Source organism: Erpetoichthys calabaricus, chromosome 14 (genome assembly GCF_900747795.2).
Source record: "Erpetoichthys calabaricus chromosome 14, fErpCal1.3, whole genome shotgun sequence".
NCBI classification, from domain to species: Eukaryota; Metazoa; Chordata; class Cladistia; order Polypteriformes; family Polypteridae; genus Erpetoichthys; species Erpetoichthys calabaricus.
This window is the reverse complement of record NC_041407.2, coordinates 2,878,566-2,895,009: the sequence shown is the minus strand read 5'-3', so window position 1 is coordinate 2,895,009 and position 16,444 is coordinate 2,878,566. Positions and strand designations below refer to the sequence as shown.

At 40.3% G+C, this 16,444-nt stretch overlaps 1 protein-coding gene across 1 annotated transcript; it reads right to left on the bottom strand.

Moving 5' to 3' along the window:
• Nucleotides 1-66: 66 nt before the first annotated feature.
• adprm (ADP-ribose/CDP-alcohol diphosphatase, manganese-dependent) lies at nt 67-15,572 on the bottom strand. Its single transcript, XM_028818327.2, has 4 exons — nt 15,276-15,572; nt 12,898-13,521; nt 11,697-11,822; nt 67-843 (listed from the first exon to the last, which is right to left on the bottom strand). Exons 2-4 carry the CDS (start codon nt 13,514-13,516, stop codon nt 548-550), a joined length of 1,041 nt encoding a protein of 346 aa, XP_028674160.1. The 5' UTR covers nt 13,517-13,521; nt 15,276-15,572; the 3' UTR covers nt 67-547.
• Nucleotides 15,573-16,444: the final 872 nt, after the last annotated feature.

The window sequence follows — 16,444 nt, the reverse complement described above, 5'->3', positions numbered from 1 at the left end:
TTTAAATCATAGTTTGCATATGCTGCTCTTTGAGTAATAGGATTTTTACAAATGAGACATTCCTACTTTGAAACAGATGTGCTTTTAATCTTCAAAAATCCATAAAAATACAATAAATGGAGGATTACAATCTCATCCAGTTCTCTTCTCTGTAACATCACACAGAAATTCAATTACAGGATTATCCTGAATAGCTCTATGATTTATCTAATACACTGTACAGTAAGAGCTGCAAAAACAGCTTCAATACTTTAAATACATAGCACTTTAGCACTGTAATTTTACAATTGCATTACATCTGTACTTGTGACCTGAATGTGTTTTGCAGGAATTGTGCTCAATAAAATCTTTACATCATCATCATCATGAGTGGCAGCAACATAAAACATTCACTTGGAAGTTAAGCCCATGATTGCTCACTGATTGAACATGCGCTTTATGTAAAATGAACAACATCAAGTCATTTCATTTTAAATACTGCTAGTTTTTGTTCTTTTGGTTTGAAATATTTTAATATTGCATTTAAAGAAGAAAATTAATATTTTTTTTATGTTGAAGGATATAGCATAATCCTATCTGAAACCCTTCCGACCCCCTTTAAAATCATCCTGTCCTGGTGCACATACACCGTAGCAAATGCATTGGTGTCTGGCGGGGTTTCGATTACACCTTCCATGGTGACGTGATGGATTCCTCTGTGATCCATGTGGTAGCCTCCATCGTGATCATGCCCAGCCATGAAGCACACTACACTCTTATGTGAGTGCAAAACTGAGAGCACCTCTTCATAGTTCCAGGCTAAGCAGATGGGGTCTGTACTGTCTGGATGTACAGGAAGGTGGCCTGCAGAAAAGTGAAGCAAAAATATATATATATAATTATTCAGGTCAGTGGCGTGCAGAGAGAGGCTAGAAGATGCCCCCTAAGGTGAGGTGCCCTCAAAGTGAATGGTAAAGAAGGCATATTAAATAAGAAATAAACACTTTATTCAAATTAAATATTCATTTCATTTCCCCAAAAACAATTGTGCTACTTCATTTTTTTACATCCTCTGTGAGGATTTCCTTTTTTAATGCTAATTAAAGCCAGGTTGGTCAGACGCTCTTGTGACATGGAAGAATCTCAGATGAGTTTTTATTAATTTCAGTTTTGAAAATGATCTTTCACAACTTGCAATGGTAAACAGTGATCTGTACGCAATGCAAATCGTGAGAAAGGCAGCCCTTCTAAACTGTACTAACCAACGGAGAGCATCCTTAGGATCTGGGGGAACGCTATCCCAGCCCCCCAGTCCAAAGGAGCATCACAAAATCAGGCATTTTGTCATATAATTGAATCGCTGTCACATCATTATTATAGTAATCTGCAAAGGCTGAACATTCCTTTTTAATCTCTCTTTTTCGTCTTCAATTGTGACTGATTGCAAATTCAGAAGAAACGAAAATCAGTTTCAAAGGTCTTGAAGACGAACACAAACCACACATTTCTCTGACTTGCCTTACTAGCTAGAAAAAGAAAACAGGAGATGAAATAAGTGAGGTAAACTAATTCTGAGAAAAACACTTCACTGCACCAAGGTTGGACAAATGACCCTTTAAAGGCCAGTTTTATTCCAGCGGACTGCTACGCAAGCTTTTTACCGTTTATATTTACACGTGTACTTTACGTAAATTTGGAAGATTCCACCAGGTGGCAGTGTGAGATATCATCACGGTGAGGACATGTTCGGCTTCGTTGTGTTGTGAATTACCTGAAACATCCATTAAAGTCGGAGGATACCTTGAAGCATTATCTCTGAAAGGGATGTTTAATGATTAAATCCATCAATCCAGGGATGTGCCCATTCCAGCTAGCAGAAACGATCCCTGGACGGACATCAGCTCATCGCAAGGTGAACACAAGCGCACACATGCGCTAACTAGCCAGTGGCGTAGCCAGAGTTTGTGCTGCTCGGGTCGGGGCGGTGCTTCAGTTTGCCACCCACCAACATATCTGAATATGTTAAATTATTTAAATAGAAAATTAAAATGACGTACAGAGAAAAATTAAGATACATTTTGCATAGATTTATTCATCTATAGAGAAACAGCAATTATTTTTCACATAATTATTTATAATAATCAACTAGACAAGAATATAATATTGACGCACTGATAGGCCGTGTTCTAATTATTAGATTAATATAATTACTCTGGGAAAACCAGAACCAGTGGAGTGTACAAGTGATAGGTGGGGATGAGCAAGAATGCATTCGGATTGATAACGAAACGAAATTATAAATTAGTTGTTTATCTTCCTAGAAATAATTATGGGTCTCATGTTTGTTTATTTTTGGTATTGCCTTATACATTTCAACTGCTGTGTCTGATGCCGCCACAGAAGGACAGTCTGAAAATTATTTTTGAAGCATTTGTGGATAAAAATTTTTTCATTCGTATTTTTCCGAACCCTGCTGCTAACACACGAATTGTACTGAGCCTTCTGGCCAATAATGCCGCCCCCTCTGCCTGCCCGTAGCTACGCCACTGGCACTAGCGTCATTTTAGCGTCTCCAAATCCCCAAACCTTCATGTCTTTGGAAGGAAACCCACCAGGAAAACATGCAAACACCAGACAGAGAAGACAAGGGACCTGATTCCCTGCGCGACAGACTGTGCTGCCACAACATGTGTAATTATTATCAGTATTCATTATTTAAATAAAGTTAACAACTTGTATGTAAAATGTAACACACATACTTTTAATGCATTTCATCATGAAAGTGATATCAAGTATAAATCTAAGAATTCTATATGTGCAGAGAGCTGCAATATCATAAATGTGATGTACTCTGTGTGGCGATTGCTGCTGTCAGCTCAGGAGGAAGCCCCAGAAACTCCTAGCGACTAACAACTGGGTCGGGTTTAAAATGACGTTTACGACGATCTGCTTTAATGATAAACTACGAAGTTAAAGTGGACAGTTCAAGATTAAAGCTTAAATTTCCACTTTCATCTCAAAATACACCTTTTCACCTTTCTCTGTGGCTCAAATACAGCGCTGTGCATTCTGTTGTTAATTGTAAAAAAAAAAAAAAAGACGGCACAGAAGATGGTATGTGAGACCATTAAAATATATTGTGTCATTACGATGGGGAATATGCGAACGCTTGAATATAAAAGCACCACGAATGTGTTTGTATTTTGGCATTTTGCTTCACCATATCGAACAATTCATCAAACATTGAAGCAGGCACATCGATCCCGGAGGATTCGCAAAGCGGCTTTCTGACACATGTCCTTAGTAAACAGAGCCTCTGATGTCACATAACGACTTTTATCACACTGCGCTGGTACTGAGACTCGCGCACACATCGCATTAATTTCTGCGTGCGCGTGCGTATTGAAAGGCTACGTCATCACACACTTTACGTTGCTGCCCAATCTATTTAACGCATGCGTGAACACTTTACGGCATGTTAGGCTTTCAATACGCCTGCGCGCGCAAATCAGGTAGGCACGCAGATCGGGTAATGACAGTGCTCAGAGGACGCGTGAAATGAACGCTGGGAACGGGTGGCAGCCATGATGTGTGCGTTCTGAGCGTGATGTATAAACGAGCCCCACGTTCAATGTGCAGGCTGGAGTGAGGGAGGGAAATGGGGCGGAGCATCTCTCGAGTCGTGCCGTTTACTGGTGGGTTCAATTTCCTGCCCCATGTGAAATAAGCCTAGTTTTCATAATGTTTTCAAGGGAAGGCCTCTTTTTTCACTGCGCAGGGTCTGGTCAGGCCCGGCGTGAGCACTTCTAGCACTTAGAAGTCATACTGCTTCACTGAGAATGAGCTATGTTGATTTAAATTTGTTCATTTTAAAGTAAAATTATTTTCAAAACAGGGCTCTCCTGGAGAGCAACACTCTTTGGATTGGATTGGACCCCCGCATTCCACTGATTCAGAAATAACTTATTGTGGCAGGAGAGTCACGATGGGTAAAATGCAGCAATGTTCTTAGTCTCTGAATGAACTGGACATGATTTTCTCCAGTGTTGGATCAAGTATTCTGCTGTAAGGCAGTATTATAATATCTGAGGGAGGGCCAAATAAAAAATGAGGGCATCGCCTCTGGTGGGCACAGTGGACTGGCTGCCTGGCTCAATTCTGTCCTCATGATTAAGCCTCCTAACCTATCCGTGGTTACATTTTAATAAAATATACACACAAACTTGGTAAGTAGTGTTAGGTGCATTTGAGCTTTCATTTTTGGCCTCCTTCAGTGACATTTACTATGTACAATTTATTTGTAGTGTGCACCGAATTTTATATTTTGGGAGATACGCTGTCTAAGCTGTCTTTACTGGAAACAGTACTACATAATATGCGTTTAATTGTATCTGTATTTAGCCCTTTTTATTTTACAAACAGGTCACAACAAAATAGGCTTGCGAATTGATTATGCCTATTACATCTGATAATAAGCAAAAAAAAAAAAAGCACATCTGCCTCCGGTTGCTTCCGATTCTGTGTGTTGTGAAAGAAAGTTTGCCAACCTCGCACTCTTCAAGTCATGAGTTGATGTTGCAAAACTAGTAAGTAGTAAACACAGTGTAACACAACGCGCCAGAAGGCTGTAATGTTTAAATTCTGCATATCACCAGACATGCAGTGGGTACGGAAAGTATTCAGACCCCCTTCAATTTTTCACTCTTTGTCATATTGCAGCCATTTGCTAAAATCATTTAAATTAATTTTTTCCCTCATTAATGTACACACAGCACCCCATATTGACAGACAAAAAAAAGAATTTTTGAAATTGTTGCAGATTTATTAAAAAAGAAAAACTGAAATATCACATGGCCCTAAGTATTCAGACCCTTTGCTCAGTATTTAGTAGAAGCCCCCTTTTGAGCTAATACAGCCATGAGTCTTCTTGGGAAAGATGCAACAAGTTTTTCACACCTGGATTTGGGGATCCTCTGCCATTCCTCCTTGCAGATCCTCTCCAGTTCTGTCAGGTTGGATGGTAAACGTTGGTGGACAGCCATTTTTAGGTCTCTCCAGAGATGCTCAATTGGGTTTAAGTCAGGGCTCTGGCTGGGCCATTCAAGAACAGTCACAGAGTTGTTGTGAAGCCACTCCTTCATTATTTTAGCTGTGTGCTTAGGGTCATTGTCTTGTTGGAAGGTAAACCTTCGGCCCAGTCTGAGGTCCTTAGCACTCTGGAGAAGGTTTTTGTCCAGGATATCCCTGTACTTGGCCGCATACATCTTTCCCTCGATTGCAACCAGTCGTCCTGTCCCTGCAGCTGAAAAACACCCCCACAGCATGATGCTGCCACCGCAATGCTTCACTGTGGGGACTGTATTGGACAAGTGATGAGCAGTGCCTGGTTGTCTCCACACATACCGCTTAGAATTAAGGCCAAAAAGTTCTATCTTGGTCTCATCAGACCAGAGAATCTTATTTCTCACCATCTCAGAGTCCTTCAGGTGTCTTTTAGCAAACTCCATGTGGGAGATGGCCTTAATTCTAAGCGGTATGTGTGGAGACAACCAGGCACTTCTCATCACTAGTCCAATACATTCCCCACAGTGAAGCATGGTGGTGGCAGCATCATGCTGTGGGGGTGTTTATCAGCTGCAGGGACAGGACGACTGGTTGCAATCGAGGGAAAGATGAATGCGGCCAAGTACAGGGATATCCTGGACAAAAACCTTCTCCAGAGTGCTAAGGACCTCAGACTGGGCTGAAGGTTTACCTTCCAACAAGACAATGACCCTAAGCACACAGCTAAAATAATGAAGGAGTGGCTTCACAACAACTCTGTGACTGTTCTTGAATGGCCCAGCCAGAGCCCTGACTTAAACCCAATTGAGCATCTCTGGAGAGACCTAAAAATGGCTGTCCACCAACGTTTACCATCCAACCTGACAGAACTGGAGAGGATCTGCAAGGAGGAATGGCAGAGGATCCCCAAAGCCAAGTGTGAAAAACTTGTTGCATCTTTCCCAAGAAGACTCATGGCTGTATTAGCTCAAAAGGGTGCTTCTACTAAATACTGAGCAAAGGGTCTGAATACTTAGGACCATGTGATATTTCAGTTTTTCTTTTTTAATAAATCTGCAACAATTTCAAAAATTCTTTTTTTTGTCTGTCAATATGGGGTGCTGTGTGTACATTAATGAGGGAAAAAATTAATTTAAATGATTTTAGCAAATGGCTGCAATATGACAAAGAGTGAAAAATTGAAGGGGGTCTGAATACTTTCCGTACCCACTGTAGCGGTGTTGTTTTCTGTCCAGCTATCCAAATTAAAGTTACTGGCGTCGGCATGCGAGTAGAAAATCATTTGAAAATGCAGTGGCTCCTGGCATTCATTCATTCATGTTAAACCATATCATAGGCTTCTTCATGATGAGCATGCAGCTTATTCCTCTTTTTATTTCCTCTGTCATAATCTTAATCTTCTTACTCTACTAATTCAGTTTGACATAAAATCCTACCAGGCAGGGTTAACACGCAAGTTAAAAGATAGGTCACAAGTGCCAGTGTGTAAGGGGCTTTTTGACAGGATTTGCAAGTGGATTAATTGGCAGTTGGAAGTAAATTTTCTTAAATGGTGTCCAGTATTTGCCACATATACTCGCAAATAAGTTGGGTCTTGAAACCTGAAAAATCGATCATAAAATCAGACCCAGACTTATATGGCTGTTCAAAAATACGAACACTTAATTTTTAAAAAAATGTTTTTACATCTTCTTGCTTCCTTTTAGCACTTTGAGCTTCATCATTGTATGCAGATGTGCTATATAAATAAATGTTGTTCCTCCAATCTCACACCAGTGTCTCAGACACATTGAATTTTGTTGCAGCAGCGCAGTTACCAATTTGTTTTCGCCACTTCAATGACTTTTAATTTAAAACCAGCTTCATATTTTCTTCTGATCAAACACGCCCTTGTAGATAAAGGATGCTCTTACGATAAAGGTGTACGAGTGTGTGAGACACAAAAAACACAAAACAGTGCAAACGTCGCTTCGGAATAGTTTGGGTATTACCGTTTGGTCACATAGGCACAATACATAAAAACAAAAGGCTGTGTGCTCCGTGGTTCCTCTCTCAGGTGGGTTTTGGCATATCTTAATCTCTTGGACCAATAGTGGGAGTTTTCCGCATTCGACTTATACAACCGACATTATAAAATAACAGAAATTATACGGTAGTCTCGACTTATCCACAAGTATATAAGGTATTTAAAATCTTTTCATAATGGAATTAAAAAATACGGGTGCCGGCTACAATTTTAGGAAATTTAAGGTAACGGAGGTCAAAACTTTCTTTCCTGCAAAAGTACAATGGCTCTAAATGATTGATGCTAGCATCCAAAAAGCTCATTCAGCTGTCTTAACACTAGAATTACCAGAGCCTACGAAAAAACTCGTATATCCGGCCCACCTTAAATCGCTTCTTAAAACCTTTCTCACCTCTCCGCCAGCGTCTTTTGTCATCTAAATGTACTGATAAAGACAAGCTGCCAGCAGCCGGCTATTCCATCCCCCCAACGACTTAGAACGTAAACAGGCTTTTCCCAGCTCTTGCCTTGATTGATTACCTGGGAGTGAAGTGGAGTTTTAGAGTAGAAATAATAAGATTGTTATTTGAAACACACGCATTTCATATGTGTTGCATTTCTACAGTAATCTGTGTAAGCACATTGTTAAAACAGAAACGTGTTATATATTCTAGTAGCAATTGACAAAATGTAGGCATAAACTATATAATGTATGAAGCCTGAAGTCCAAATATCAAAGACACACTTTCACAAAAGGTACAAAAAAAAAGCCACCGCCAAAAAAAACCCGCCTTAGTGTGAGACATTGATATGAATTAACTATCACTGTTTCCGTGGCGCAACAGTATCAGTCACTAACTGGGAATCAGAAGGTCATGAGTTCGATCCTGCACAACTCCCATTTGAGAAGTGTTCTTATTTTCACTATTTTAGAATAAAAAGATACATTTGATTTCAGTCTGTAACAGCTGGTGTAATTTATGATATTTGTAAAGGTTAGCTTTATTTTTTTAAAATTCACTTTTCATTGTCTCAGTCGCGTTCAGGATCCATCCCTACCGCCCCCCACCTGACACTGCTGTTTTTACATAAAGACGCGCTGATTTAGTGTGCGCAAGAACATGCAGGTGGCCAGTTGCTGAGTGCTACAACGCACATTTTAAAAAAAGAAAGAGACAAATATATGTGACGTTTTGAAGAAATCATTTTATGACGCGAATAGTACCAATCAGAAAACATCGTCGAAGTAATGCAATATTATTTGAAAACGAACAGCGTCAGGTTGGGTGTGAAGTTATACTGGCGCTGTTTGAGTCAGATCAGAAGCTGAATAAGCTGAAAAAGCTCCTGTTCTGACTCTAAGTAAAAAAGCATGAATTAATCAACAGAAATAACCGCGATCGATATCACCAAGTGTGATCAAGAGTACTGGTTCGATCCCCACTCACTCCTATATTTGCCGTTTTCAGTAGTAAGCTGCTCTTTTGTTAATATTATACAGTACACACATGCACTTGATTTGTGTCTGTACTTGCGCTGTTACTTAGAGAGTCAGATCAGGGGAGGGGTGATGTTAGAGCGGGTGAGCTTATTCAGTGCTTTTTCTTTCAGTACATGTGCCTTCCCTGTTTGTTTGTATATCTCTGCCTGTCTGTCTCTGTATTATGCAGTGCTCTGTCTGTCTGTGTTATGGATCTTGAAAAAAATAAGTTATAAGGACGGTTTGCTGACTTGGAGCACCACTGCCTTACTGTGCCACAAAGACGCGAGTTCGATTCCCAGCTTTGAAGAAAGTGTTTTTTTTTTCCTCAAACGGACATTGAATTTATAAATTGGTATGCACTGTAAATCGTTAACTTTAAAATGTCAATCGCGGTTATTTCTGTTGATTAATTCATGCTTTTTTACTTAGAGTCAGAACAGGAGCTTTTTCAGCTTATTCAGCTTCTGATCTGACTCAAACAGCGCCAGTATAACTTCACACCCAACCTGACGCTGTTCGTTTTCAAATAATATTGCATTACTTCGACGATGTTTTCTGATTGGTACTATTCGCGTCATAAAATGATTTCTTCAAAACGTCACATATATTTGTCTCTTTCTTTTTTTAAAATGTGCGTTGTAGCACTCAGCAACTGGCCACCTGCATGTTCTTGCGCACACTAAATCAGCGCGTCTTTATGTAAAAACAGCAGTGTCAGGTGGGGGGCGGTAGGGATGGATCCTGAACGCGACTGAGACAATGAAAAGTGAATTTTAAAAAAATAAAGCTAACCTTTACAAATATCATAAATTACACCAGCTGTTACAGACTGAAATCAAATGTATCTTTTTATTCTAAAATAGTGAAAATAAGAACACTTCTCAAATGGGAGTTGTGCAGAATTGAACTCATGACCTTCTGATTCCCAGTTAGTGGCTGATACTGTTACGCCACAGAAGCAGTGATAGCTAATGTGTGTCAATGTCTTACACTAAGGCGGGTTTTTTTGGCGGTGGCTTTTTTTTGTACTTTTTGTGAAAGTGTTTCTTTGATATTTGGACTTCAGGCTTCATACATTATATAGTTTATGCCTACATTTTGTCAGTTGCTACTAGAATATATAACACGTTTCTGTTTTAACAATGTGTTTACACAGATTACTGTAGAAATGCAACACATATGAAATGCGTGTGTTTCAAATAACAATCTTATTATTTCTACTCTAAAACTCCACTTCACTCCCAGGTAATCAATCAAGGCAAGAGCTGGGAAAAGCCTGTTTACGTTCTAAGTCGTTGGGGGGATGGAATAGCCGGCTGCTGGGAGCTTGTCTTTATCAGTGCATTTAGATGACAAAAGACGCTAGCGGAGAGGTGAGAAAGGTTTTAAGAAGCGATTTAAGGTGGGCCGGATATACGAGTTTTTTCGTAGGCTCTGGTAATTCTAGTGTTAAATGTCTACGTAAGCCAACGTTTCTCAACCTTTAAGTATTTGAGACCCGAGTTTTCATAACAGTTTTAATCGCACCCCCCTAACGTTTTTTTGAATAACCCTAACCCTAATAAAATGTATTCCTATATTTTTTGCTGCCGATACACCGCTACAAGTTTAAAATTTTCCTACGAATAGCAAAATTACACCACATATGGCAACATTTGCGCCCCCTTTTTTGTTACTACCCTAGGGGGGCGCACCCCACAGTTTGAGAACCGCTGACGTAAGCCATCGTTTATTGAAGTTCTCCATGCGCAAGGAGAAGAAAAAAAAAAAACGAGTCGTCATCTTTGAATATAAACAGCTTTCCTTACCAAAGGTAACAATATTAAAATTATTGGACGGCACATTACTGCTTCATAGCATTATTAGTGTTGTGTAACATCCACGTTTTCATATTGACTGTAAACTTTCATGCTTTGTCAAATTGTGGGAGAACTTAAATGTGCGTATTTATGGTATTTAGCATGCACTATTTGGTTTAATTAAATACTTGCAAGGAAAGTTAAGAGAAAAAAGCGAAGGACTGAGAATTACTCATCTGTTTTAAACTTTAAATCATTTGGATGATATGAGAATGAGCTGACATGGCAGAGTTAAAGCAACGACAAGCCATGAAATTAAATTATCAGCAAGGCTTATTTTCTAATGAAGCAACTGGGATGGAACAAAAACCTGCAGCCAATGCGTCCCTCCAGGACTGACTTTACCCACCCCTGGGCTAATACATCATTATGAATCGTTGAAATAGCTGAGGAGAAAAACTTGTGGTCTCACTTGTTTTACAAGCTGACACAACAAGGCGGCACGGGGTCACCAGTCGGGATAAACCTGACAAACGGCCTGCAGGGTTAGAGTTATGACAAAAGAGTAGGAACTGAGTCTTTACAGCCAACAGAGAGTAAGAGGTGGCATATGAAATGTGTTCAAAACTGAGCAGCAAAGTGGTAGGTAGGGTTGGTGCCAGCTGTTACTTTGAAAAGCGTTCTCCATCGAGAACATGGGGGCACACGTGGAAGCTGGCTACGAGTAATGTTCGTATTAATAATGCTAGGCAGCGTTTACCCATTGAGAGAACAACAGATAAATGGACGAAGTTAACGAGCAGCGCTGAGGACAGCACTGCCGTGAGTAGTCTTTGACTTTTTGTACAGCACTTTGAGCTAAGCTGTTTGTATGAAAGGCTGCTATTTAAATAAATCACGTTGTAATCTTCATATTTGTATTGTAAAAGAATCTGGAGACAGAGATTGATGTGCTAAATTAAGTTAAATGGCCTGCTACCAGAGCTATCCTTGGGTTGTAAATATCCACTACGAGCAGACATTCATTGCCGCACGTAAAGATGCCAAATTGTAATAAACGGAGGACTCTTATGAATGAGGAACACCACATTAGGGAGCCGTGAAAAAGCAAAAGCAAACCCGTTTCATTTAAGGACATCACACACACAGGAATACTTCACTGTTTAATGGGGAGGCTGACACCTGACTGTTCTACTTCCAGCTACGCTACACAAAGAAATAAGAAAATCTTTACAAATGAAGACTATTCTGTCTGCCGGGCTAGTCTAGTGGAACAGGAATGTTTCATTCTAATAGAACTGGATCGGCCAGACTTGATGTGCTAACCAAAAGTCATATATAATATATATATATAGTTTTTACTTACTAATTATTGTGACTTTCTCAAGGTTTTTGTCAGCATATGTAAGTATTTTGTCCAACCAGGAAAGCTGTTCTTTGCTGAATCCTCCATTAAACTGAACAAAGCGCTGTTCTGTCCCGCACTGTCCCTCTACAAAAGACAGAAAATAAATCACAAACTCATCAAATATGGCTGAAGAGCAGTAAACAGGCACAGCAAATCCCCAGTGAGTACACCATAAGACAATATGAATATGCAATTGTTACACTACTGTACTGTACACCAGGAGTGGACTGGGTCTCAAAACCAGCCCGGGCATCCATCAACTACTGAGGTGACGAGGTCGACCCACCCGGCCCCTTATTCTTTGTAATTTTATTAAAACGCGGCTCGCTACTTGCTATGAGCCTATGTTATGAACTCTACCTAAACTGAATCTGTAACACTGTTGTTTAGACAACTTAAAATTTGACGACATACTTAGAAGTAAAATTTAATGAAAAATAAAAATTTGGTAACACGGCTTACACGTTATTAGAGTACATGGCAATGTCATGTGCAAGTGCCAGTACCCCAGTAGGCTAATAGCTGCTCATTTACAAAGGAATAAATGATAACCGAGGTTATAATGAAAACATCACATGATTGAAATGTTCCATTAATGATAAACTAGAAATGTTCTGTCCTAATATTAAAAATTCCTGTCCTGTGCTTTATAACTTTATTTCATCATACTAATAATCGCAGCTGAAAACCACAAATTATCATCACGCCGACGACCAGAGAACAATAAAATGCATAATACATAATCTAAACTAATTATTAGTACCGAAGAATTTAACTACTAGATATGAGATAAAGTAAATTGCAATAATGAATATGCTAACCGAAATGTCGCGGTATCGAAACAGAAATCGGCAAAAGGCAGTTTTGACCAAATTTTTCGCTGCAACGTTGGGTGCTGACAACTAAAACAACTTGATAACGTAATACGGTATATTATATAGGACTATATAAACCTGACAGATAATGTTTATTAGTTTAGAAAATTAATGTTAATGTCAAACAGTAACCAGTACATAAAATGTATTTCATGAAACGGCCGGCCCATGACCAGACCAGAGTCTGCGGCCCACCGGGCACTGCCCAAATGCCCTAATGGCCAAGTCCGCCCCTGCTGTACACTGTAATAACAAATGAAGGCACAAATCACAAATGTGTATACCTGGAGGGCAATTGAGATTTTGATTCTTGTTCTTATCCTGCAAAATTTTAAGTGATTGATTATATTTCTTGCTCGGTGCTTTTCTTCCTAAAACACTTAAATCATAGGCGTCTAGCAGCACAAACCGGAAGCTTGGAGTGGGACTGAAATGGTAGGAGTAGATGGCGGCTTCAGCGGCGTGGTCTTCAGGATTTACTGAAATATCATCTAATGCACTTTCCAGAACTTTGCTATTAAGTATGGAGCTCATTAAATATTCTCTTGTAAAATTATAAAATTCATGGTTGCCCCAGACATGATGAATTTTTGTTCTGCACCTCTGGAATTCCTTCATCACAATCTCCAGCGCCTTCGCCGAGAAATTGTGCTTCTTATTCAAACCGTCGATTAGATCTCCCAGCTGAACTATAAAATGGGGAGCAATTCCATTCCAGTGCTCGACTGCATCATGCAGTAACGTCACGCTGTTCCGATAATAGCGCCTCCTAGTCTTCAGATAATTACTCCCGTTGTCAACGTTGGCATACTGAACATCAGCAATCACACCGAACACAAAGAGGGGCTGGGCGCCATCAAACATTTTAGCTTGTCCTGAATGCTGTCCTTCCAGCTGCAGCATAGCACCTGAAATACAAAAAACATAAGAAAGTCAATCGTAACTAACTGCGGAGATTTGCAGTAATGGTCCACATGTATTTTAATAGTAATGGGAGTCATTAAACCTGCCTAAGGACCCCCGCATTCATTTCCCACCCCAGACTCTGTCTGATATACTTTGTTTATCCCCAAGAGGCAATTGTGTTTTTGCATGACCTTTGGGGGTCACTGTGCAGGGTCAGCCGTTGTACAAAGACCCCTGGAGCAATTTTCACGTTAACGGCCTTGCTTATGGGAGTTTGCACGTCTTCTGTGTTCGTTTGGCTTTCCTGTGCCCTCCATCTTATCTTTAAATATATATATATATATAGGTGACTCTTGTACTGCACTGAATCTGTTCTCCACATTTTATCGTATTCATTTGTGAAAAGATCTTAATTGGTTTTCTTGAATAAGCTGTCAATTAACAAGAAGTTACAAATAAAGAAGATCTGACCAGCTAATTGGGTCTCACTTGCTTTTTGTTAATATATACCATGAAGAAGCTTTTTTTTAATTGGTATTTACAATGAGGAGTACTAATCATCTGAGTAAAGTGAAATATAAACTGACTGGAAGTCCTGATGTGGCACAGCAATAGAATGAAAGCAGATAATTAAATAATTGACGCAATTCACCCATTTTTTTTTAAACCTATTTAATTCAGGTCTGGTTCACAGGGGCTGAGGTCCGGTACTGGATCGGATGACAGTCCACTGCTTGTCACACTCTCACATGACCAGAGTCGGCATGTAATGGCATGCACATCTTTGGAGGGCATGCCACTTGGGTAACATGACAAATTCAAGCAAGTCCTGGGAGATGAGAAGCAGTCCTAACAAGTGGTTCAGATTCGCACAACTCGGATCCAAATACCACCATACTTTACGGCCATTTCATTACGAGTTAGCCTGTGCTCACTACGCCTCAGGGTGCTAGGACATTATTGGAAGACAAAAGTGTTTAGGTGGTGGTGCTATTATCCACTAATCTGCAGAGAAGATGGAGCGCTACATGCACTTGCCCTCAGGTCTGAAATACAATCTCATACAGGCGTTTAGACAAACAACTCGGGCTATCCAAAAATCTCACTCATCCATACTCTCCAGGTCCAAATGACGCCCTTAAATAGTGACTGCTGTGCAAAATCGTAACCGGCGAGGTTGCGGTCAGTCGTCCTATAGTTTTAATGTCAATAGGCCACTTGTTCGATTCGATTTCTCCCGTTTGTGATCTCATGATTGCCGTCCTCGGTTTTCCACTGAATCCAGTGCTATAGCTCATTACACACTTCACTGACCACTGAATTACAAGGCGCTTTACATGGAAGACAAAACATAAAACCGATCCCCATTTTTCTAACACAACAACGCAGTTCAGTGTCACTGGGAGCCGAAATCACCGAACACACCCACCGACATTCACTCCTGCCGCGTCAAAAAGGAGTTTAGTTGCCAGTAAAACCTAACAGGAATATCCCATCCCGTCCCGTCCAAATACAGATCAACGCTTATAGAAGATGTCGTCGATTTCACCAACACGTCTTCCGATCACACTACGCGTCCTCCGTTCCCCGAATTAACAACCAACACCACGGAAGCCGACAAACGCAATTCTTCAACAGGTGACACATGCCAAAACCAAACCGACAGAAGCAACCTTCGTTGTGTAGAAGCCCTCGGCAGGCTGTCTTAGATATTATGACACAGAAGATAAGATTTAATTTCTCTATTTTCGCTTACCAGTAATTGCACATTTGAGAAGCCGGCATTCGCGTAGTACGTTAATGATGGAAAATAAACGAAGAGACAGCTTCTTCCTTTTAGGAGAAATCAAAGGTGGAGAGAAAATTTATAGTATCGTTGCGACCTCCGGGTTCTCATTCTTGCTAGCAAGCTTACACTGAAACCCTCAGACATATATCGCCTTGGCATTAAAGTGAAAGGCCACCAAAATATGAAGAAGAAACGAAGCTGCAGCGATAGGTTTGCACTCCGGAAGTGTTCACTCTTGACGTCCCTTGCTGTCCTATGCTGACTGCAGCGGACTGTCTCTTACACTTCCCGGATAACCCTCGTGTACCCTCGCGTGACGTCACAAGCCGGGGTGGAGCCTGCTTTTGGAGAAGGGCATTGCTGTAGACTGGAGACATTATGAGTGGATATGGAGGCGGGATAACTGTCAATCAAATTCGACTTCACCAAATCACATTGTGTCAATTCAGAACTTCAACGAATGAGGTTGTTGTTACTGTATGACATTCAAAAACTCACATGGCCAATTATCAACGTTTGACCAATCACTCCGGTCTGCAGCAATATCTAGTTGTATTTGTGCGCTGACTGCAGTCGCTCTTTAACACACTGTGGCAGAAATCAATGAAGTGTCCCTCAGGCTGCTCAGCTCTTTGGCATCGTCGGGGCTCTCGGTCAATATTTGCATTTTCACAAAGAAGAGCCCAAGACTCTAACTAGAAAGAAAGTACTGGAATTTGGGGGAAAAAAATCAATTTGCGCTTTATAATACCTTTCATAGCCAGTACCTTAATAAGGCGCTGTGTAATGCTAACAAGACAACAGCTGAAAGAAATACTAGACAATTCAAATACAATATCACTCGTTGTTTTCTACCTACAATTTTCTACCTGCAATTTAGATCAGAGGGATTTCTCTACTTGCCCCACTACCAAACCACTCATTGGACTGTCAGTATCTTGTTCTTTCTCTCCCCGGGCTACACCAGGAGCTTTAATCCCTGATCTTTCAGTCCGAGATGTTCCCAGTCAATAGCGACAAGCTCCTGAACTTTTTGCCCATCATATAGATAGATAGATAGATAGATCTTTATTGTCATTGTCACTTTTACAAAGGAACAATGTTTTTGTGATATTTGATTCTGTAGCGGTGGTCAA

What these genes read in the sequence shown, in the direction of transcription:
- adprm (XM_028818327.2), bottom strand. Translation starts at nt 13,516, where the DNA reads ATGCTGCAGCTGGAAGGACAGCATTCAGGACAAGCTAAAATGTTTGAT. An exon ending in AAATCTCAATTGCCCTCCAG is followed by an intron (nt 11,823 to 12,897) that starts GTATACACATTT and finishes TGTCTTTTGTAG; the next exon opens with AGGGACAGTGCGGGACAGAA. An exon ending in TGAGAAAGTCACAATAATTA is followed by an intron (nt 844 to 11,696) that starts GTAAGTAAAAAC and finishes ACTTTTCTGCAG; the next exon opens with GCCACCTTCCTGTACATCCA.